This window comes from Amphiura filiformis, chromosome 5 (genome assembly GCF_039555335.1).
Source record: "Amphiura filiformis chromosome 5, Afil_fr2py, whole genome shotgun sequence".
NCBI classification, from domain to species: domain Eukaryota; kingdom Metazoa; phylum Echinodermata; class Ophiuroidea; order Amphilepidida; family Amphiuridae; genus Amphiura; species Amphiura filiformis.
Window position 1 is genome coordinate 37,168,110 of NC_092632.1, and position 22,375 is coordinate 37,190,484.

Sequence of the window (22,375 nt, forward strand, 5' to 3'; positions counted from 1 at the left end):
CCGGATGACGGTACCGGTAAGGACGAGTTTTCTTGGTTGGGAGTGGTTTTAGTTTCTGAGCAAGTTACTAATTTTATATTGATAACTTATTTTCAGAAATATGGTACAAAATATATTATTCTATGGTAGGTATAATTTAGCTGCTTTTAAAACTCTCTCCATGCGGGTGTCGACTGCAGACAACAAGTTGGGTTTTTTTAAATCACAAATACAGGGCTGTCAACTTTTTGGAATTGGTTGGCGTGAGACAGAGGCGTATCGGGATTTGCCGACACAAATGTTCATTTTGACCCATGATTATTTGAGCCACGGCGCTCGAGAATGTGAAAAAACTTTTTGCGTGAGATTTACTACCTAGGCGTGAGATTATACTACCTTGGCGTGAGACCGTGAGAAAGTGACCCAATGCGTGAGACTCACGGCCAATGCGTGAGAGTTGACAGCCCTGCAAATATCAGAATTGTAAATATTCATGACCATATTTTGGAATTAGCATGAAAAATGCATAAAAATGAGTACAATCAAGCCTAGTATTGGTTCAGTGGTTCTTGAGGTAGCTCCTGATATTTAGAGAAAATATCTCAAAACTTAGGACTTTATAATGTTGAAGCTTTTGGCTAGAACGCAGAGTATTAATCATTATGAGGCGTCCCATTAATATCTTTTAAGAAAATTGATATCTGTACACCATATGGAAAAGTTAAGTGCATTTGCTCAGCGATTGTCATACACACTGCTTAACCACGGGAGATCATGGGTGAATTCCCTCTCTGCAGTTCTATCTATCTACATGCTGCTCATGTGTTGATTAAATTTGAATTTACACGAACATGCCCGGAATTAGCATGTTAAAAGTATCTTTATCAATAAAAACATCACTTCAAAACATTCTGATGATGAAAACAGGGTGTCTTTTTAACTTTAAAATGTATTATTTCGCTCAAAATTCCGTGCCGTCAATGGAAAATGGGCCAATTTTTCACTATTTTTGGGGCCTACTCGCGTTAAATGTAACAGCCAATTAATAGGATGGGACTTTTTCTAAGAACACAGCTTGTTTATTGGCATACAGGAGTTAATGTTTCTTCTGATATAAAACTTGCTTTGATTGGATAAGAGGAACAGGGTGACATTTTGCCCTAAAAACGAAACGGCCGACAGCTACTTTCGAGCATGGCGAACCCGACCGGGGTCATCGATCATCAATTAACTCCCTGTGCATGACGTGCGTGCATGCATGCATGACGATGGGTCATAATAGTTCATGCTCATAGCACAGCTGACTGGTCAAATCTTTTCTGAGCAAAAGTGGGCCTAACTATGAAATGGTTTGTTTCACAAATGCTAACCATAAGGAATTGTCTGTTTTCACTAATGCTTAAAGTCATGATCAGATAATACCAATTTTTTTTTGCTTGGTTTTTTTTTCTTCTTCAAAACTGATTTTTAGTATATGTTTTCACAAGTGCAACAGTCATCCATGTAAGTGAAATTAGTCAGTTAGAAAGCATAGCAATGTTATATATTACTTTTATGGTGCAAATAATAAGTCTCAATCTCACAGATCTCCATGCTTAGTAAATGTGCAGATAAAACAAGCCCTTTTTTCGCTTTTGCAAAGTGCAATTAAAAACTGTCAGTGATTACTAAGAACGTGAAGATCGAAAATGTATAATCATAGCAGTGTGCCAGCGGCATGCGCAAAGGGGGGGGGGCAGGGGGCACAGGCCCCCCACTTTTGTTGGTCATTTGGGGGATTCGGGGCAAAAACATTAAAATTTGCCCCCTCAACATAGGATTCCTTGGCCTTTTAAAACGCTAAAACCCCAGAGCTCCACCAGGGGCCCTAATGCGGGCCCTAAGCCCCACCCGTGAGGGGCTTCGCACCTTACACTCCTAATCAGACTCCATTCGGGGCAACTGAACAACCTGCCCCCCAACAGTACAATAATTGCTGTTTTTTTTAAATATTGCTAACGGATGTTATTTGCATGGAAATTAGCAGGCAAATATATAAAATAAGTGGTCAATAATGCAATAAAAATATATGCATTTGTAATTAATAACACAAACATATTCTAAAATAATTGTACAAATATTTATAATTCGTCTAGAAACAATATACATGTAAGGAAGGCGATGTAGGGTCACACATGTCAGGTTCTCGTTGTGACCTATTGCCAAAGACGAATTCCCCATTGTAAAAGGTGCTGATATAACTTATCATATTATCAAATTAAAACATTTTCAGAAGTGTTATGTATCTTTCAGGTGCAGATGCGATATTAATTTGCAAGGTTTATGGATCAACCAGAAAGGTTATTATTTGCTCATGCTCTTGCATGATAAGCATATATATCGTATACATGTTTTGTTTTATGATATTAATTTCATGATTAATGATTGAATTAAATGATAACATAACAAGTCAGCCTTAAATTGCGCATAGATCTACTAGGACTTAAAGCAATAATGTGTGATTTGCATGAAGAATAGATTCCTATTTAAATGTCACTGATCACACTGATCACATTATCCCCTTTTAATTTCGAGCCAAACAAATGAGGTATACGAAGAAAATTTCTATTTCACTTCAGCGCCTACAATGCGTGTACTACGCTCGCCGATCGTAACATGTAATACTACACGGAGCATCACGCTCGACGTGTGTACACATAAGCTGACATCCATGGGAGATGTTAGCAAGCAGTCGATCGATGAACTCTGAATTAAACCGGGTCGACCCGGTTTTAATTTAAAAAGTTAAATTTTACTGTTATTTTAAAAAGCACTTCAAAAGCACTTCAGGCTTAGTCTTTTACGTGGTATTTTAGTACATCACTGGGCATTATAATTATGCAAAAAGTAGAAATCCGAGTAAAATTGAGGGCGTTGCTGTGAAGCAAATCACACGTTATGGCTTTAATAAAATAAGTACATTTTGCATAGTGCGACAGACTTTTATTAAAGCCTCATTACTCAAACTTTGACTGTTCTCAAATTCAGACCCCAACATGATCCCATTTATTTTTCAGGTAATTCTTGTTTGGGAGTATTTATATATACATAAGGCTCAAAAAAGTTTGATTGGAATTACATGAAAATATTAGGGTTAGTAGGTAGGGGTTATTATTATTTTTTTTAAAGGGCATTTCGTGATCCACAGCATCATCCCCCCACTTGTCTCAAAAAAAAAAGTTGAGATTTTTATATCACTGGAAACCCCTGGCTACAAAATGTTTATGTACAAAAATTTCTTGCAGATTAATTCGTTTAGCAAAGATATTGTGAAATTTGAATTTCGTTCTGGTATATCAGAACGAAATTTACAACGCATTGTCTATGGAGCAGTGTAATACACATAATCATGCATAACTTGCAAGCATAAAATCGGAATCAACTGAAATTTTGGGAATAAGCTTTTTTCGTGGATATCTACTGAAAAATGTCATAAAAAGAGGATGCTAGGGTCACGAACTACTCCTATAAGCGGTAAATTGTGTTTGATAAAGACCTTTAAACTTTTTTTCCCTTTTTTTTGAAATTTAATTTATTTATTTTCATTTTTTTTTGTAAAAAAATAGTCAGGTTCTGACCTACTTTTAGGGTTGGTCGGGTTATGCCAATCAAAAGTGTTTCCCCCGCATACGACCCAGCACAGTTCTGAGTACTCTTCTATTACGTCCCGGGTACACTCCCGGGGTAGATCCCGGCCTGTTTGAGAGGCATTACATCCCCGTACACTCCCCACTATGTCCCAAGACTGCGAAGACACATTGAGCTGTTACATCCCGGCCAAGTCCCGGCTCGGACCTCGCTATTGCCAGGCCCTGGGGGCCGGGACTACAATTGATTTGTGCATTAAGGCCACAATAACGTAATCTGCCAACAAGATCTCTTTTTTTATATGAGACCAACTGAAGGTTTCAAAATCTGTTTTTCATTGGGATAATATTGGCACACAATTTTCCATTCACTGTAAATGCAATAATCATTTTATGAGGTTTTTTTGGTCCAAAATTTCAAGAATTTTTATCTGACAAACCAAAATAGTCCAGACGCTAAAATTTGGATGTAGTATCTTACGATAACATGCTATCAAATTATTTTTTATAAAAAAATCCATGACCCACTTGTATCACACACACCCTAAATATGGTACATTCTAAGTAACAGTGACTGATAATAAATCTTTATCAGTCGTTTAATTTTAAAGCTTGCTGGTAACAGCTACCATGTGACTCTAATATATTTTAATTACCTTTACTATGTTAATTATCTTTATTAGTCAAGGCAACTAAGAAAATCAAAATATGAACAACACTGCCAAATCTTCACAATATCAGACACAGCCAGTCAGTGCAAATGAACACAAGTCAGTTTGCAACTGTGGTAATGCGTGTAATTGTAGGCCTACTATATAGAAGTAAGTAATGTGTAAGTAAATGTTTATTGATGTTGGAGCAGAGGATGATAGCCAACACCTACTGGGTGACTATGAGCGTGTTTATAGTGGGAGCAGATGTGCGGTACATTGCGGTACATTGCGGTACAATTTCTACCCGGTTAGAGATTATCCGGATACTTGCCCACTATAAACACTAGCAGTATATGTATGTACGGTACATCGATATCCTTTTAAACCGAAGGATATTGTGGCGAGATATTCCCACTATAAACACACCGGTATAAATTGTGTGCGGTATTACCGGAAGTGGGAGCTTCTTCATGATGTGTAGGATGCGCGCAGGACATTCGGAACGATTCTCACCCCAAGAGTTATCAAAACAGAAGCTACATGTTCACCGCCATGATCATATTGTTGAATGGGCTCTTTATAGCTCACACCACAATATTTACACATTCCCCGTGTGACCTTGGGGCCATTGCAAATGTACGATAATGTTAGTTGGTATATAATTTGTGCGGTAACTGTGTCTCACTATAAACAGCAAGGGTATTGGTATATATACAAGGATTATCGTATACGGTATACTCAATATGCAGTATATTCACTATAAACACGCTCTATGTAGCTGGCATTATATGGCATAGCAGTGTGAGTGAACATGATACCACTGCTCTGCTACTGCATAGAGGCCCTGCATGGTTTTATTGATTGGCTCCAGACAATGGATTTGAACCGTGTCCTTCACCGTAATCATGGCGCAGTGCAGTACATTCAATCAAATTTTGTCATCAACCTATTTGATTGTAGTGCATTTGTTATGTGTATGAGACAAACTGTCACGGTAGATTGCAATCATGCTTTTGTTGAATGCATTTGAGTAGTCTGCCGTATTTATGGTATGAAGCTGTATGATATGTCATATGCACATCCTCTATATAAGTGTATGGTTAAATTTTAATTTGGACAGTAATGGTTACAATTATCCTTTATACTCACATCAGTTTTGTTCTGAAATTGACCAAGTAATAATGACACACAAACAACATCTTTTGCACAGAATTCAATGGGATTTGAAAAGTGAAGTGGCAGTTGGGAAGTACTTAAATCATCCACTGATGTTGGAGTTTATTGGACGTAAGTTAATGTAACCTGCAATAAACATGATAATCAACATCCCCAAATCAAAATAAATGTACCTTCATGCGAAATACTTCTTGCAATTTGGACCACTTTCTTGACATGCTGTCTTCATTTCATGATTTGAGCAGGTTGAGCCAACGCAAACAGACTTTGGCTAACATCTTGCCATTTGTTGTTTATTTTGCTTCTTTTTATTGATTTCATAAGTGTTATTTAATAATGATCTACTCAGGGAAGAGTAGAAGATGATCAAATGCAAATGTGTTTGATTGGGGAAGGTGTATCACAGGACCGTTTTGGATGAAATAAATTGAATTGGAATGAAGCTGTCGTGTCAATTTGCGATTATGTTTGGTGGGGAAGTTCTGTTTTTGGGGCATATTGTAGTGATGATATTGCTTCTCAAAAAAGAGCTGACATATTGAAATACTTAAATTTTGAATCTTTGAATCTGTGGAACTCAAATTTTCAAATGTCCGGTGGCCCACATAAACAAATGTGAATTTTGCCGAAATTTTGCAGGAGCTATTTTTTTTTACATAATGGAAACAAATTAATCAAACAAACATTTTTAAACATCATAGAGCATTTGATGCACGCTAGTGGTGGTATATCATCTCTTCCCACTTCCTGTGACCCAAGCTCCCGACATTGCTTTTATGAGCCCGGGGGGTGTAAAATTTCCGAATGGCCTGCCAAAAATCGCTTGCCCCCACCCTCTCGGCCCGCCAAAAAAAATCGCTTGCCCCCCCTAGGCCGGCAACAAAATCTTTGCCCCCCTTTGCATATGCCAAATTTTTGGGATCCCAATTTGCAAACCTTAAATGGTCTAGATATATGTTGCAAGCGCAGCGAGCAGGAAAATTTGCATATTAAAGCGTTTCCGTACTGTTTTCCTAAGCCTTATTTAGAGCATTTTATTTAAAATGCGCCCCATGAATGTATCCCCGAGGGCTCATAATTATTGCACAGCCCCTAAATGAGGATCACTCTGTCACAAGTGACATTCTATAGAGGTTGTGCATATGACGTATCCATTACGTATACCGTAAATATGGCGGACTTCTCAAATGCATTCAACAAAAGCATGATTGCAATCTACCGTGACAGGTCATCTCATACACATAACAAATGCACTACGCTCAAATAGGTTGATGACAACATTTGATTGAATGGACTGCAATGCGCCATGATTACGGTGAAGGATACCGGTTCAAATCCTTTGTTTGGAGCCAATCGATAAAAGCATGCAGGGCCTCTATATATAGAGGGTACATAACAGAGTCATCCTCATTTTAATAAAATTCTGTCCTCCATATTTGTACCACAGGAAAATTCGCATGATAATACAATAACACATGTGATAGGTATGAATGGTTCTGGAATCGATCTAGAGACCTGATCCTCTGTCATCTTAAGTTATCTTAGAACAGAGAAGATGATAAAAGAGGAGGTCGCTCGCTGCTCACATCAAATAAATAATGTGTGCATCCGCCTATTGATGGAAATAATGATCTAATCCGATTGATCAACTAATACGATATGTAGCTTTGTGAGTCAAGACTGTCTAGTTCTAAACGGCAGTTGACCACGAAATATAATTTCTGCTTTGTTCGGCATGAGCGGCTGCTATTAAGTTTGACACTAGATTCCTGTGAAAAAGGCCCTCATTTGGGATCCAAATATCATTTTTGGACACGTTTGGACACAAAACACGATTATATGGAGAAACTGGCACGAGTTTGAATTACTGATTGCACCGATTTTAAGTTTCCGTAAACTGCCACAAATATTCAAATAATTATCATTGAAATTTCTTTTCCTTTGACTTATATTAATTTTACTAACGGAAAATTATGAATGCTTGACTTTCCATAACTTAACAAAAATGTTGATTTTTGTGTGTGGGAGTTGCGATATATAATGGTTTTTCACTCGTTTAAAAATCATGGTCACCCAGGTTAATGATTTGACTGCCAGATTGGGAATTTAACAATGTACTTCAGTGTGTCGAATATTTTCTCAACTAAAGAGAAGTACCAAATCAGTCAAGCATGTGGGGGATGAACAGGTACCTGTAAAGATACAAGTGGTGTTTTAAATACTCCAAACAAAGAAAAGTGAATAGGATTAACTGTGGGCAATCGGATTATGTTCCAGCCGATCTCCTCTTTTCTCATCTTCTCTGCTTAAGGCCGGCTTACACGATGCAATTTTCCATGCAATTGCCTGTTGCACAGACCTTGGAAAAAGATTGCTCCGTGTAATTTGGATTTGCAAGAATTAATCCCCGTGCATCAGGCAAATTAATCCCCAAAGCAACAGGCAAAAAGGTAGAGACTTGCTCTACTTTCAAGGTTGTTGCATGCAATCTAACCTCCTTCAGCCAATCAGCTAAATGAACACCGGCTGGTCACTGCATTCATTTGGGAATGTGTAGGGACCAGCTTGATTCACCATCCACAACATGGTAAATGTGTGCACATGCTACATTATAATACACTTGTAGGTCTATGTTGTTTGTGGTGGTGGTGTTTAGCCCTTTTGATCTTAGTTTTCCTTAGCCTTTTCTTTATGGAAAATTGTATAGATATACAGGAGAGGATGGCAATCTTTTGCTTTCAGGACAACACATGAGCCATTTGGATATGATTACGAAAATCATTAGCCACTACTTATGTTTTGAGTATATCCCCAAACCTATGAGCACGCTCAAGGAATTGCAAGGCCACCCATTGCTCCGTGTATTTTGTTCAATTGCTTAGCTTCATGGTCAGTGAGCACATAATCTCACCCACTAAGTAATGGGCCTTGCAATGGAAATTTCATCGTGTAAGCCCACCTTTAGAACTATCCTCCAGCATGGCTGCCATTTCAATTGTTTAAACCGTTCCGGTTGGTTTATTGCGTACCATACAGGGATAATACAATTTAAGGAGGTATATGAGGCATTTTCTGGAAACTAGTGGTCTGAGCATGTTTTAAACAGATTAATAGAGTAGGGCAAAGTACACTGAAGCATATCAGACATGAGGTTTTCATAATATATCAATTGATATTTTCTTTGTATCCTACTGTTTTTATCAATAATCATTGTAGTTAATGAGTTAATGACTGAAAAGGCTCATCAATATGTAATTTTTGCCAATATTTTGCTAATAATCAATGCATTAATGTTCAGGGAGCTTTTATTTTGTATACTTTTGCCTTGAAACTTGGTCAAAGTGATTATATTATATTCTAATGTATTATATAGTGAGAAGCCGCCCTCTAATTTGCATATTTGCATAATTAATGAGCTAATACGCATAAATGCTACTTATGCAAATTAGATTGGCTAGGTACTTAATTATGCATAAATTATCTGGAAGCCAATTATTTGAAGCCAATATTAAATAAAAATGTTATGAACATTTATGCATTATTTTAAGCAAAATATTGGTAAAAATTACATATTAATGAGCACTTTCAAGTCATATTAGCTCATTAAGGATACGATACATGATTTACCGACAAGTGACTCATTTTGGAATGTGATCATGAATTTTGAAGAAAAAAAAGTTTCCACAGGCTTCGTTGGGATTCGAACCGGCGACTCGGAACTTCCTTTGATTACGCGTCTAGCGCTTTACCACTCGGCCACGGTGGCAGTTGAGTGGAGGAGTGTAATGATAAATCATAACTCTCATAATGCCATCTTTCTATCTTTAGCCTTTTGTTTACTAAAAAAAGACGCGTTTTGTAAAGATAGATTAGCCGTTTTATGCATAAAAGAGCACGAACATTTGGGAAAGGTTTCAAACAAATAATAAAGACACTGATGTGATGATAAAATTGCGTAAGTCGGGAAATATCTGCGTCGCAATGTTTTGTTTTGGTTTTAGGAATTTGACCTTAAAATTTACGACTTCATAACATTATCATTCGAAATCAACAAAAGATATTTCAACTCATTCTTTCTGTGGAATGTTTTGTACATGTATGTGAAATAGCTTCAACAATGGTTCGCTGCATAATGGTAAAAACAGCATTGACCTAAAAAAGGGCGAGAGGTACCATATTTACCGATTCAGGCTAAATTTAAAATTGATATAAAACGTTTGTTTTTTGATCAATTACAAAAATTAATTTTTATCATATAAAGAAATTGTGTCTGGCGTGAATTACACTACAGTTTTTTATTCTTAGGGCTCTTTAACTTCTTCAAATATTTTTTTTAATGATAGAGTGAATCCCCTGGCCCTCTATAATTATGCACAAAAGATCGAGTCCCCTTAACTAGGTCTATATTGATTATTGATAAATAATATGATACAAAGAAATTTAAAATGTTTGTATTATGAAAACCATGTGTCCGATTAGCTTCAAATAAAAGGCATGTTGATCAGTCTTCTTTGGCCTTCTCAATTTAATCTGTTAAAAACATGAATAGAGCGCTTCCAAAATGCCTCAAATACCACCTTAAAAACTCAAGGTTTCACAGATAATAAACATAATTATGTAAAGTCTCTACACAAAACAATAGAGGTTATCCACTTTACTCATGTGTGACTTCTAACAAAAGGCGCTGGTTCCCATAGTATTCCTTATTCAAAATAATTCAATGCACGACCTCGGAGTTACCTGCATGACTTTGGCGGGCTATTTTGAAACAGTCACGATTGCACATGCAGGTACTTTTTTTGAAAATCCTAAACAAGGTATAGCAGTTGCTGAAAGAATATGCAGGTTATAGAACACAGATAACCTCTATTCATTTCTCCCTAGGTTTGTGTGGTCCTGATGAAGCTTGCAGTACATCTATAATCAGCACCAAGGGCACACCTAAAACCATCATCTTCTCCTCTGCAGGTATGTAGTCCTTGAAGCTTGCAGTACATAACCATTATCTTCTTCTCTGCTGGTATGTCAAAACAGTATTATTTCATCCATTTTACTGGTTTTATTTGGTTTCCTCATAAAGTGAGTGTATTTGCATTTCTAGTTACTAGTAGGCCCTATTACTATGTTCTAGGTATTATGTTCTGACACTTGATGAAGATTGTAGTAAGTTTCGGACTGATATTTATGGCCTAAAAGTTCTTCAAAAAGTTTTCCTAATAGTTATTATTATAGAAACCGAACATGATGATTTCTGAATTTAAAAGTTGAGACTGCTACTTTGATCAGTGGTGGTGCAAGGATTTTTTTCGGGGCATGAATTTCTGGTAGTAAAAATGCTACTAATTCAACGACGCGACTCGAGAGAGCAAAAAGTGGGGGTCTGGGCCAAATTTTAACAAGCCATATCTCCAAAACCTCTTGGAGTTGAGCATTCATTTTTCCCATGTGTTCATTATGCTCAAAGAGGTATGCTAGAAATGATTTTCAGCAACATTTGAGGGGATGACCACTGACCAACCAACACATTTTGTTGATGTGGCTGGAATGACTCATATGTGAGTAGGCAAACCTAACTGATGTTTTTAAAGCAAAGTCATCAAGACCCCAAGCCACTATCTCTCAGAAATGTTAGCCAAGAACATATTTTCAACATACCTGAAGTTGATGGTGGGGTAAAATGTCTGACATTGGTTTTCAGGGGGGTCAAAATGTACACAAAATGTACAATTAGGGTTTTGCATGGGTACTATCTCGGCTAAAATTATTCTAATAGGCTCGATATGGGATAAGAGTAATGTCCTACCAAAGGGCTCTGACTGGCAAAAAAATGGACAGTAAAATTATTTTTACTTTTGGAGTTCTGACCCTCCGAAGTTGGTCCTGGATAGATGAAGTTACATTTTGAGGGCCCTATATCTTTTAGAGTAAATGAGTTACAAGTTTTCTGATGCCAGATTTGAATTCTACACAAAAATGTACCCCAGGATACATACTTTTCAAAGTTGTAGGGGTTCCCTTTATACATTCATGGACCTCCAAACATCGTCTTTCGGCGTTGCGATACATTTTTACGATGACCCACCCCCCAAATTTCAAATTGATGCCACGGGAAATCGAAATGGAGTATGAAGCTCAAATTTTCAGGATTTTACTTTCTCATCAATATCTACCACCACACAGAAAAAGAAAAAAAAGGAAGAGGTGCTGCGGTGCACATCCCTGGAGTTGACATGGAATGGCTCTAAAGGAGAAAAAAAACACAAGCCAGCTGGCATTTCAGAATGGATTTGTTTGCTAGGTGTCTTATCAAAACTTGCATGTCCAATTCAGTATTGTGAGCTCAACAAATTTGGGAAATGAATTCAAAGACAATTTGGACATTCTAAAGTTAACATTTTTGTTTGTATTGTTTTTTCTTCTTCAATTTCAGGCAAGCAGATCGTGGTTGTATATCATTAGGCATATAAGTAAATAAGAATGGCAACAAGGAAGCGCACATCATGGGAGAAATACTGGGGCTGGGTGGTGGTATTTTCTCGTTTCAGTGCCTTGTTCATGCTATTGGGTACATACAAATCATTTGGAGTATTGATGGATTCTTACATCTATGATTTAGACACTTCTGCAGCTGAGGCCGGTACAGCAACTGTCTTGTTCTTTGCATTTGTTTATTTTACAGGTATGTACTAGTAGATAAAAATAATTATTTATCTCTGATTTGTAGCCAGGATTTATTGGGGGTGGAATTTGAAAAAGTTAACTTTTTTTCCAAAAGTGAACCTTTCCCAGAAATGTTTTACTTTTTTTTACCAAGAAAGCATACAAACCTATTAATTTCTGTGCCCGCTACACTTGCAAAAGCAGCAAAAAGTAGGTATTGAGAAATGTCAGCATCCAACCCCCCCCCCCTGGCATTTGCTCATGGTGACGACCTCATTTTTTCTTGAATTTCTTTTTGATATAAGTGCTGGTATGAAATAGCAATAACTAATTTGTTTGGCTAGAATTTATCTCTCAGTGAAAACCAATAATATTTGGGAAAAAAATATAATTAATTTAGAATGTAAATCGCACATTATTACTTTAATTGCAAAGACTTTTCATGACTTGTGAATTTGATTAAGGGGGTACTACACCCCTGTGGTAAATTTGTGACTATTTTTGCATTTTTCTCAAAAAATAATAACACGCTGGTAACAAAAGTTATGTATATTATTGGGGCAAGGAATCCAATTACTACACTGAAATTTTAGTGATTCAAGACAAGCGGTTCAGTATATATGATCGGAAATGAGGTACATCGTAGCTGTACATCTTTTCTTATCATAAATAACGAACCGCTTGTCTTGGGTCACTGAAATTCCATAGTAGAAGACCGTCCTGTACAGTTCGTGACCAACTTTTAGAACAGAGATTTGAAAGTTATTTTGGGATCTTTGATTGATTCTGAATCAATTTAGCTTGGGCTCACCTCCTGAAACTTCCGGGCATTCCAGGGAGGGGTCAATCAAGGTTACATGGGGGTCAAATTTTCAGAATGCTCCAATTATGTCAAGTAATATATCAAATTACTCGTGTGGTCATGAGGATTCCAAAAATGTATAGTTTGTTATGTGTCAGACCTTTCAAACGGGCGCTATGATGAAAACTGTTCATAGGTCAACGACCTTTTTGAATTCTGACCATAGTAAACAACATCCGATTTCGGTGATTTTGGTGTCTAAATATATGTTTTCTTGCATGAGAAATACAACTAAGCAAATTAAAAAACTGTACAAGGAACCGATGACCCTCTTTTGCAACATGGCTGCCAAAACCATCCATATTATAATTAGGAGGTCATCGGTTCCTTAAACAGTTTTTTAAAATTGCGAAGTTGTATTTCTTAGGAGGTGAAAACAAATAATTCAGAACAATCAAAATCCCAAAATAACTTTCAAATCTATGTTCAAAAGTTGGTCAAATGGAATTCCTACAGGATTTGCCTTCTACTACCAGTGTAGTAATTGGATTCCTTGCCCATATAATATACATAACTTTTGTTACCACTGTGTTATTAGTTTTTGAGAAAAATGCAAAAATAGACACAAATTTATTGAGGGGTGTAGTACCCCCTTAAATAAGACAAAAATGATTGATCAAAACATTGAAAGATTAAAAAACAAAATCCTAACTGACCAACTCTACCACAGAATTAGTGTGCCTGGTTCTTACTTTTTATTCCATGTTGAATATTTGATGCAAACATATTTGTTAGGCTTGGGCGATTATTTTGGATGTATTGATGTACGTATTGAACATCGTGTGAATAGGTTGAACATTATTTGTTGCATAGAATCCTACTATTAAACATTGCTGTGCATTTTAAGTGGAGAAAATGTGAACAGTTGTTTCACTTGTTATTCTGGTTGCAGTTTCAGCTAATAATCACCTATAAAGATGCAACTATTTTAAAAATCAGTTGAAAACATTGCCTAAAATCTATTTCCTTATAGAAAAACAATTGATAATTTTGATAAAATCAAAATGTCGATACTGCGAGTACGGTGTTTTTAAACTATAATCGAGTACCCGATTTAAATAAAAATCAATTATTTTTCGATTAATCAAAATATTTCTCAAGACGGGTATTCATTATTCAATATATTTTCAGCCATGTTTAACTTCAAACTAATATTTGTTGATGGAGAATTGATGATATATTTCCACCAGATTTTTGAAGTCAAATATAATTGATTTTTTCATGTAAACTAGCGATAGGGCTCAAATAAAAGGTCCATAAGCAAACATAAAACATGGAACCCAAAGACCCTTGTAGCATCGAAGCTATCCCACTTGTAGCAATGCTGACCTACATTGTATAATGTGAACCCCAACACTTAATTTAAGGGGTGGGATTATATCACAATTTTGATTTATAGAGTGCAAGGTGAAATCTTTCAAATGAAGTGGAACTAAATTATTGCTTTCATGGTCATCCATCCCTAAAATGTTAACAAAATTAATGTAAAGAAATTCAAAAATGCTTGAATGTCCTATTCATCAGCCCTACAATACTTATACCATTCAAAATCAGGTCACAAATTCGGTTGCATTCATAATGCTGTTTTGTTAATATAGTCGTAAAAATATCAAATTGGCTGACAATAAAGAAATCAAGTCTCCCAATTATGTCAAAACATTTCATTCCTCAAAATTATACAAAGTGAAACTTTCCAGCACATCGAGTGTAGTTTTCAGAGTTGAAATTTCTTTATTTTCACAATTTAGATTATTGTTGTATGGATAATGTAATGGTATAATGTGGAAAAAGATTCAAAATTCTGTGTAGAAACTAGAAAAACAGTTCAAAAGCATTCAAAAATGTATAATTTCCTGCTCGCTGGGATGGATATAGACCACTTTTAAGTTACAATGTTTGCCATGTGCTGGAGCCCACTCCCACTCATTTGTTGGCATATCAAGAGGGGATGAGCAAGCAAAGTTTTGGCATACAGAAAAGGGGAAAGAAGCAATTTTGGGCACACAGAGAGGGAGGGGAATCAATATGCTGTTCCAAGATCTTGCCCTCACCCAGGGGTCATAATTATTAACAACACCCGTATGGCCTTATTGTAGATTGGGCTATTCCTAATAGGCCCCCTGCAGAAGACACAGCCTTAATCTCCCACACGTGCATACTTGCGCAGGTGTAGATTTCAAATGTTGCCACCCATTCAGGCAAGCCCATTTTAATGCACACACCCTGTGTGGAAGATTCAGGTCATGTCTTCCATAAAGAAGTGTATGGATTTCAACCCGGGGGGGGGGCACTTCAATTTGAAATGGATATAGGTGTACGGCTGGCGCTTTCGCACTAAGGGGCATTCGGTGAGAGCAACATGTAAAAAATATGGGGTCATTGGGTGAGAGCATGATTTTTGGCATTCGGTGAGAGCAAAATGTAAAAATATGGGGTCATTGGGTGAGAACATGACCTTTTTTTAAATGGAATCTTTGGGTGAGAACCAAAACAGCGCCACAAAAACCTTGAAAATCAATTTCTAGTTCTAAATGGCTTCAAATTTCTTTATTTTTTCAAAATAAGTAACAAAATCAGTGATAAATGAAAGTTGCTGTTCAAATTGAACTTATAAGGGTCTTTGGGTGACAGATCAAATGGAAAAATAGGGGTCTTCGGGTGACAGAGCGCGGAGCGAAGCATGTGTTCGTAAAAAAATATGGGGTCTTTGGGTGACAGCGATGCTGAAAAAGGGGGTCTTAACAGCCCTACATACGCGTCACCTCCAAAGTTGGAGTGCCCCGGGATTTCAACTGGTATAGCTCAATGTAGCCATCTGTAGACCTTCCTAATTGTGATTTTTTTTCTTTGTACCATACTGCAGCTCCTATCTTTGGTGTTCTGGCCGACATGATGGGTTCTAATGGAGCCAGGATCTTGATCATGTTAGGTGGCATCATATCAACAATTGCTATGTGTCTATCAGCATTATCAACAACATGGTATCAACTGGCGTTTTATCTATCTCTAGCAGGTACGTCTAGGCCGTCAGTGTGATGTCACAGTGGCTATCTTGTGGGTACTAGTAAACTCTGTTAAAAGTTTCAAGGCATGAACAACAGGTGAATTTAGTTGACTAAATTATAATTCTATTCAACTGGACTATTTTTGATGGCTACGGTATCACGTCATATCCATGATGCATCATCAGTTGAATAGAATTATAATTTAGTCAACTATTTGATCTACCTGGATGATTGATAATATATAAACAGGTGAATTAGGTATAGAGCAATACTAGCAGTCAGTCAATCTATGAGGTCAGTCATATCAAGCAAGTGAATGAGGAGCTTGTGGGTACGAATCATGTATACAAACACTATTGTCATGATCACTCTTAAAAAATGCTGATGGCCTCTATTATTACATGTATATCAGTCCAAGCTAGGGCTCAAACTTCAACATGTCCGCTCATAAGCAACAAATTACAAGTCAATGATAAAGGGTATCATTCAAAGCCAACAGACTGAAGCTGTTATTCATATAGTGTACCTGATTTGAGCGTGGACATATTGGAAAATGTTGCCAATCAATATTCATGAAGTTCCCGGATGAAGTTGTGCAATTTAGTTGTATAATCAGGTTACTTTATTAGGAGTTTGTATTCACACATTGGGTGCATTGACGTGTATCATCAGGTCATAGCATGTTCATTTATTATACAGTAGAGGGGCCAGCCCCATGACATTTTTGCGTCGTTGGACACTGAGATGTTTCAAATGGAAAAATCATATATTAAAAAGTTCAAAATAGTCTGGAGAATCTTTACTGGCATGTTGTCAAATTTGTAACCTATATGCATTCTATTCTGTTTCCATGGTAAAACTCATGCTATTTCAGGATATGTTGTCATTTTTTAACCAAACTGTTACATTCCTTATCTCATTTTATCTGTAATTTGTTTTCCATTATTTTATAGGTGTTGGATATGGCATGGTACAAGTCCCTACTGTTGCTCCACTTCTAATGTACTTCACCGACAAGTTTGGCTTAGCCAACAGCATCTCAGCAGCTGGCGGTGCTGTAGGAATGATTGTGTTACCACCACTCACCGAGCGCATGATAGATAACTACGGTTGGCGTGGCGCTTCAATCATACTAGGTGTTGCCAGCTTGCATACCACTGTGGCCGGTGCCCTCATGCGACCACCCTCTTCTTTCAAAGAGAAAAGATCGTATCAGCAGATCTATGGCAAAGACGATGCACCTCAGGATGGCACACCTTACGAGTCTTTGACGAAGGTCAAAAGATTTGCTAAATTAATGCAAGAACAGCTAAGCATCGATGTTTTCCGCAAACGGCCACGATTTGTAGTCTATCAGTTCATTTTTCTTTTAGCGGGAGTGCAGTTTGCTGGATGGCATCTGTTTCTTGTTCCAAATGCACTCAGTCAAGACATTGCGCTATTCGACGCTGCATTCTTAGCGTCCATCGGCGGAATAGGGAACATCATCGGTCGTGCTTTTAATGGACCTCTACTGGACCATAACATCTTCAGTGATGCCATGCTGTTTGTTCTAATCCATCTTGTGTGTGCACTCTCCCTCCTGTTGGATCCTCTAGCGACTGAATACCCCCTCATGGCCGTGCTAGCGTTCTGGGCTGGACTAACGATTGGCGCCAGCTACGCTGTGACAATTGTGATTGCCAAAAATTTAGCCGAGGAGGAAAAATACATAATGGCAGCAGTTGGCTGGACGCATTTTTTCATGGGATTCGGTGCCGTGATAGGAGGTCCATTAGTAGGTAAGTGGGTATCTTAATCGTAGGTTAGACTCCAAATCAGTAAGCTAGATTTGAATGGCCATTCACTGGGCTTAGAGAGAAAACACAATCTCGCATTTCTCGCTGTGAATCTCGCTTTTTTGCTTTACTCGCTTTGCCACAAAAAACTGTTTCTGTGACGGATATATGCAGAATTCGAAAACCATTACAACTGGTTAAGCTTAAAGTTTGACCCGATTTTCCAGCCCGAGTTTGCAAAAACGATCCATTTTTGGCACATCCAAGAAACATTACAAGTGATATTCTTTATTTACTACACAAATCATTCCGTATATGACCTTTTAAGCTGATTTATGAAGAAATATTTGTGTATTTTTGGTCTCTCTGGCATCAGGTCTGCTTTTCTTCCCCCCCCCCAATTTTGGGGCCATATGGAAAAGTTAGGCCCACTTTCGCGCAGAAAAGATTTGACCAGTCAGCTGTGCTATGAACATGCACAATAATGACCTATCATCATGCATGCACATCATGCATAGGGAGTTTATTGGCGATCGATGACCCCGGTCAATAGACATCCGGGTTCGCCATGCTCGATAGTAGCTATCGGCTGATTCGTCGACGTATTTTAGTGCAAAATGTCACCCTGTTCCCCTTATCCAATCAAACCAAGTTTTATATCACAAGAATCCTTAGCTCAAGTAGGTCAATAAACCAGCCGTGTTCTTAGAAAAAGTCCTGTCACTTTAATTGGCTGTTACATTTAACGCGAGTAGCCCCCGCAAAAAGTGAAAAATTAGGACATATTCCATTGACGGCACAGAATTTTGAGCAAAATAATAAGTTTTAAAGTTAAAAAGACACCCTGTTCTCATCATCAGAATTTTTTGAAGTGATTTTTTTATTGAAAAAGATACTTTTAACATGCTAATTCCGGGTGTGTATGTGTAAATTTTATCAACACATGAGCAGCATGCGGGTAGATAGAACAGCAGAGAGGGAATTCACCCGGATTCCCAGTGGTTAAGCGACGTGTATGACAATCGCTGAGCAAATGCACTCAACTTTTCCATATGTAAATCTCACTTTTCAATCTCGCATTTTGCAGTTACCATCTCGCATTTTTGGTCAAAAAATTGTGTTTTTTCTCTAAGCCTACCATTCACACACCAAAAAGGGAATGACCTCTGGCACACTTTCTCACTATTAAAACACTACTATAGAAATTGACAAAAATATTAATGATGTGACTTTTAAATACAGACTGAAAGAGGTTATATTACCCCACTGAGCACTACCTGTAGATCTAACATTGCCTCTGATTGGTCATTTACATGATATTTTCACTTTAATCACCAATCAGAATGGAGCTTTGCAAATAATTCACCCCATTTTTTTTTTTTTTTTTAATTATTCTAACAATGTTGCTGTTTTTTCCAATTGATAATGAAAACTTCTTTTTGGCCAATCGGCAGGTAGTTCTCATGGGGTTAAACAAAGTTAAAAGGCTGTAAATCTGAATCAGTTCACACTAATTCCTTTTTCAAGCGATTAAAGTTTTATGGCAATATGGAAAAAGTGGTGATATACCTTTACTTTACCTCCAAAATGTCTTCTGTTTTATTTGTTTGTTTATTCCATGGTTTCTTTTTTTCTCCCCTTTTTGATACAGGAGCCACATTTGACATTACTGGATATTACCATGTTGGCTTTCTTCTCATGGGTGGATTTGAAATACTTATAACAGTTTGTACATTCATAGAACTGATGCAAAGAAGATACACTCAAGATCTAAGGGCCCGCTATCTGCTTATGTGACGTTTCATGCCAAGCCTATATATACCAGTATATGATATGCAAAAAATGGACCAATGATAATGATATTATATGATAATTAAGCCATACACATGTTTTGTACTTAAGGTGGTACTACACCCCTTGATAAATTTGTGACTATTTTTGCATTTTTCTCAAAAACTAATAAAACACTGGTAACAAAAGTTATGTAAACATATTATAGGGGCAAGGAATCCAGTTACTACACTGGAATTTCAGTGACTCAAGACAAGCAGATATTGATTTATTGATCAAATATTGGTTTACCCTCATTTTTGACTGTAACTACACAACTGTTGGCTGTGCTGAAATAAAATTTTCAGTGCAGTAGTTGTAATCCTTGCCCCTATAATATACATATCTTACTTGTCACCAATGCGCTATAATTTTTGAGAAAAAAAGCAAAAAATAGGCACAAAATTGGCCAGGGGTGTAGTACCACCTTAAGGGTACTTGCTCATCAATTTCATTCAGGGGCGTGTTTGAAAAATTGTTAGTAAAAAGAATAAAAAATACTCAAATTCACACCAGGGTTTGAACCCGGATTCGAACCACTGCCAAGGCACTATGAATGCTACAGATGCCTACTGTGCCACGGTGACTGTGGTTAACATTCGGCGATTTTCAAAGATATACATATATTGTAATGATTTTCTCAGGGTGTGGTATATGGATGATGCCTGATTTCCAGCAGATAGGCCGCCCTCTCTATTTAAAATAACTCAGAGAACAGAAAACATGGAGCAAAACGACAGTGGAAGTACAATCACAAAATAACTCGATATATTAATAAAACATAAATCCTAACCATACAGAGACTGCCCCTTATAATTTTGGAAGTCATGTTTCTAAACAATTGGTCAAGCGATCTTTGCACAGAAACAAATATATGTGTTAACTCAACAAGCTCCATATCATAAGTGAAGTTGTGCAGCGATTGACTGGCCCACGTCACATGCCAGTCGACTGGCCAGCAACAGCAACGACCAATCAGGGAATGGCGATGTAAAAGTGTGATGCAAAAGTGCGTCTCACATACGTCGCCACATCTCTCCGTCCTCGTTACAGAAATGTGTATACCTTCCGCTGCATAATGCATACTACAAATGCAGACGCATCCACAATAACGAGGAAGAGAAATGATGGGACATTGTAAATTACAATGTCCCATCATTTCTCATGTCAAAACCTGGGGAGCGACCATGCACATACATGTATACTTGCATGATCGATACTCAATGATCCAGACAATACCATTTGAATATACCGCCCTTATGTATGCATCTGCTCGACACATCTGGTCACTTGCGGGAAGATATACTATACCCTAATAGCTTACAATAGATACCCCACCGTAAATAGCTCACCATTACCTCGCTGTGCCAGTATATACGTGTAGCAGGGCTGTCAACTCTCACGCATTGGCCGTGAGTCTCACAAATTTGGTCAATATCTCACGGTCCCACGCTAAGGTAGTATAATATCACGCCTAGGTAGTAAATCTTATGCAAAGAGCTGTCAAATTAGTAAAATCTCACGCATTATAGAAATAATTGTTTTCTCTTTTCTTTAAAGCAATGATTAAACCCTGGGATTTAAATAGTGTAAAAATGATGCACCAAATGGCTTCAATTGGACTTTCATTTTGCAAAATTTTCCAACTTCTCAGGGGACAACTCCCTCAGACACCCCCTGCGTAGGGGATAAATAAGTGGCCATTTTTGTTTCTACTTTTGACATTTGCCAATGTATGTTTAACACAATATAGGCCTAGGAATAATATGGAAAACTTGTCCACAAAAGGCTTCATGGATCGTCATTTCATAAATTTTCGTTTTTTTCAAACTAAAATTTTACACACTAATATTGCCAAAATGGTCCACCAAATCGCTTAAATTAGGTCTTCATTTTGCAAAATGTTACAATTCCTGATGGGAGACATCCCCCCTGCATAGTGAATAAACAAGTGCCCATTTTGTTTCTACTTTCGACATTTGCCCATGTATGTTTAGCATAATAGGTCTACAATAACAGGAAAATTTGTCCACGAAAGGCTTTATGGACGGACATTTCACAAATTTATCGCTTTTACAAACTAAAACACTATAGTGCCAAAATGGTCCACCAAATCACTTCAATATTAGATCTTCATTTTGCAAGTTTCATACGTCTCAGGGGGCACACCTAAAAGGTGTGTATGCACATTATATGATAAGACAATTTAAGGTTTTAAATTCGGGTTCCCCAAAATCTTAGTGTGTAAAGGGGGGGGCAAAGATTTTTGGCACATCAAAAGGGGAAAAAAGGGGGGAAGGGTTTTTTTGGCACTGCCAAGGGGGGGGGCAAGCAATTTTTGGCAGACCACTTTGAGAATTCACCACCCCGGGGGTACACATATTCTTATTTTCCCCAAATTCTGGTTTCTTTGATTTGGATGATGATTTAGTTATCATTTTGGGAATTTTCTGCTTAAGCACATGATACATGCATGCAATTTGATCATAAAAATAGTTTCAACATTTTGCAGAGATTGTAAATTTATGAAATTGTAGGCATCTGTGTGCATTTAGGTGACTTTGCAGAGTTTTTATGTGTTTTTGTATTCGGATTAATGTTTAAACTTTATACCATTCAGTTTGACATTGTGGACCTACTATCACTTATGGACCACAAGAGCCTCATCCCAATGGCATAATCCAATAACCTCAATTACATAATCATAGTGCAAAATTTGACCTTAAGTTGCAGAGTATGAGTTTTTGTACCCAAATCTTCAAAGGTCATTCAATGAATGTACAAATGTATTGGGGTTTAAGAACTG

At 37.3% G+C, this 22,375-nt stretch overlaps 2 protein-coding genes across 4 annotated transcripts in view; one reads left to right on the top strand and one right to left on the bottom strand.

The window, feature by feature from the left end:
- LOC140153073 (tRNA (adenine(58)-N(1))-methyltransferase non-catalytic subunit TRM6-like) overlaps positions 1 to 22,375 on the bottom strand; it is an 80,488-nt gene that overhangs the window by 12,850 nt on the left and 45,263 nt on the right. The window lies entirely within an intron of this gene.
- On the top strand, positions 4 to 21,645 carry LOC140153074 (monocarboxylate transporter 13-like). 3 transcript variants are annotated; one of them, XM_072175687.1, is made up of 6 exons: positions 4 to 103; positions 10,319 to 10,402; positions 11,865 to 12,113; positions 15,820 to 15,969; positions 16,915 to 17,742; positions 19,391 to 21,645. In XM_072175687.1, the coding sequence occupies exons 3-6, from the start codon at positions 11,912 to 11,914 to the stop codon at positions 19,534 to 19,536; spliced, it is 1,326 nt and encodes a 441-aa protein (XP_072031788.1). In that variant the 5' UTR covers positions 4 to 103; positions 10,319 to 10,402; positions 11,865 to 11,911; the 3' UTR covers positions 19,537 to 21,645. The 3 variants fall into 3 exon arrangements, with proteins under 3 accessions (XP_072031788.1, XP_072031789.1, XP_072031790.1); XM_072175688.1 differs by lacking the exon at positions 4 to 103 and adding an exon at positions 5,307 to 5,545 and having other exon boundaries at positions 10,319 to 10,454; XM_072175689.1 differs by lacking the exon at positions 4 to 103 and adding an exon at positions 5,308 to 5,545.

Bases quoted from the DNA above. Each gene is read 5' to 3' on its own strand.
- LOC140153074 (XM_072175687.1), top strand. From the start codon at position 11,912: ATGGCAACAAGGAAGCGCACATCATGGGAGAAATACTGGGGCTGGGTG. The intron at 12,114-15,819 runs GTATGTACTAGT...ACCATACTGCAG, and splicing joins TGCATTTGTTTATTTTACAG to CTCCTATCTTTGGTGTTCTG. The intron at 15,970-16,914 runs GTACGTCTAGGC...ATTATTTTATAG, and splicing joins GTTTTATCTATCTCTAGCAG to GTGTTGGATATGGCATGGTA.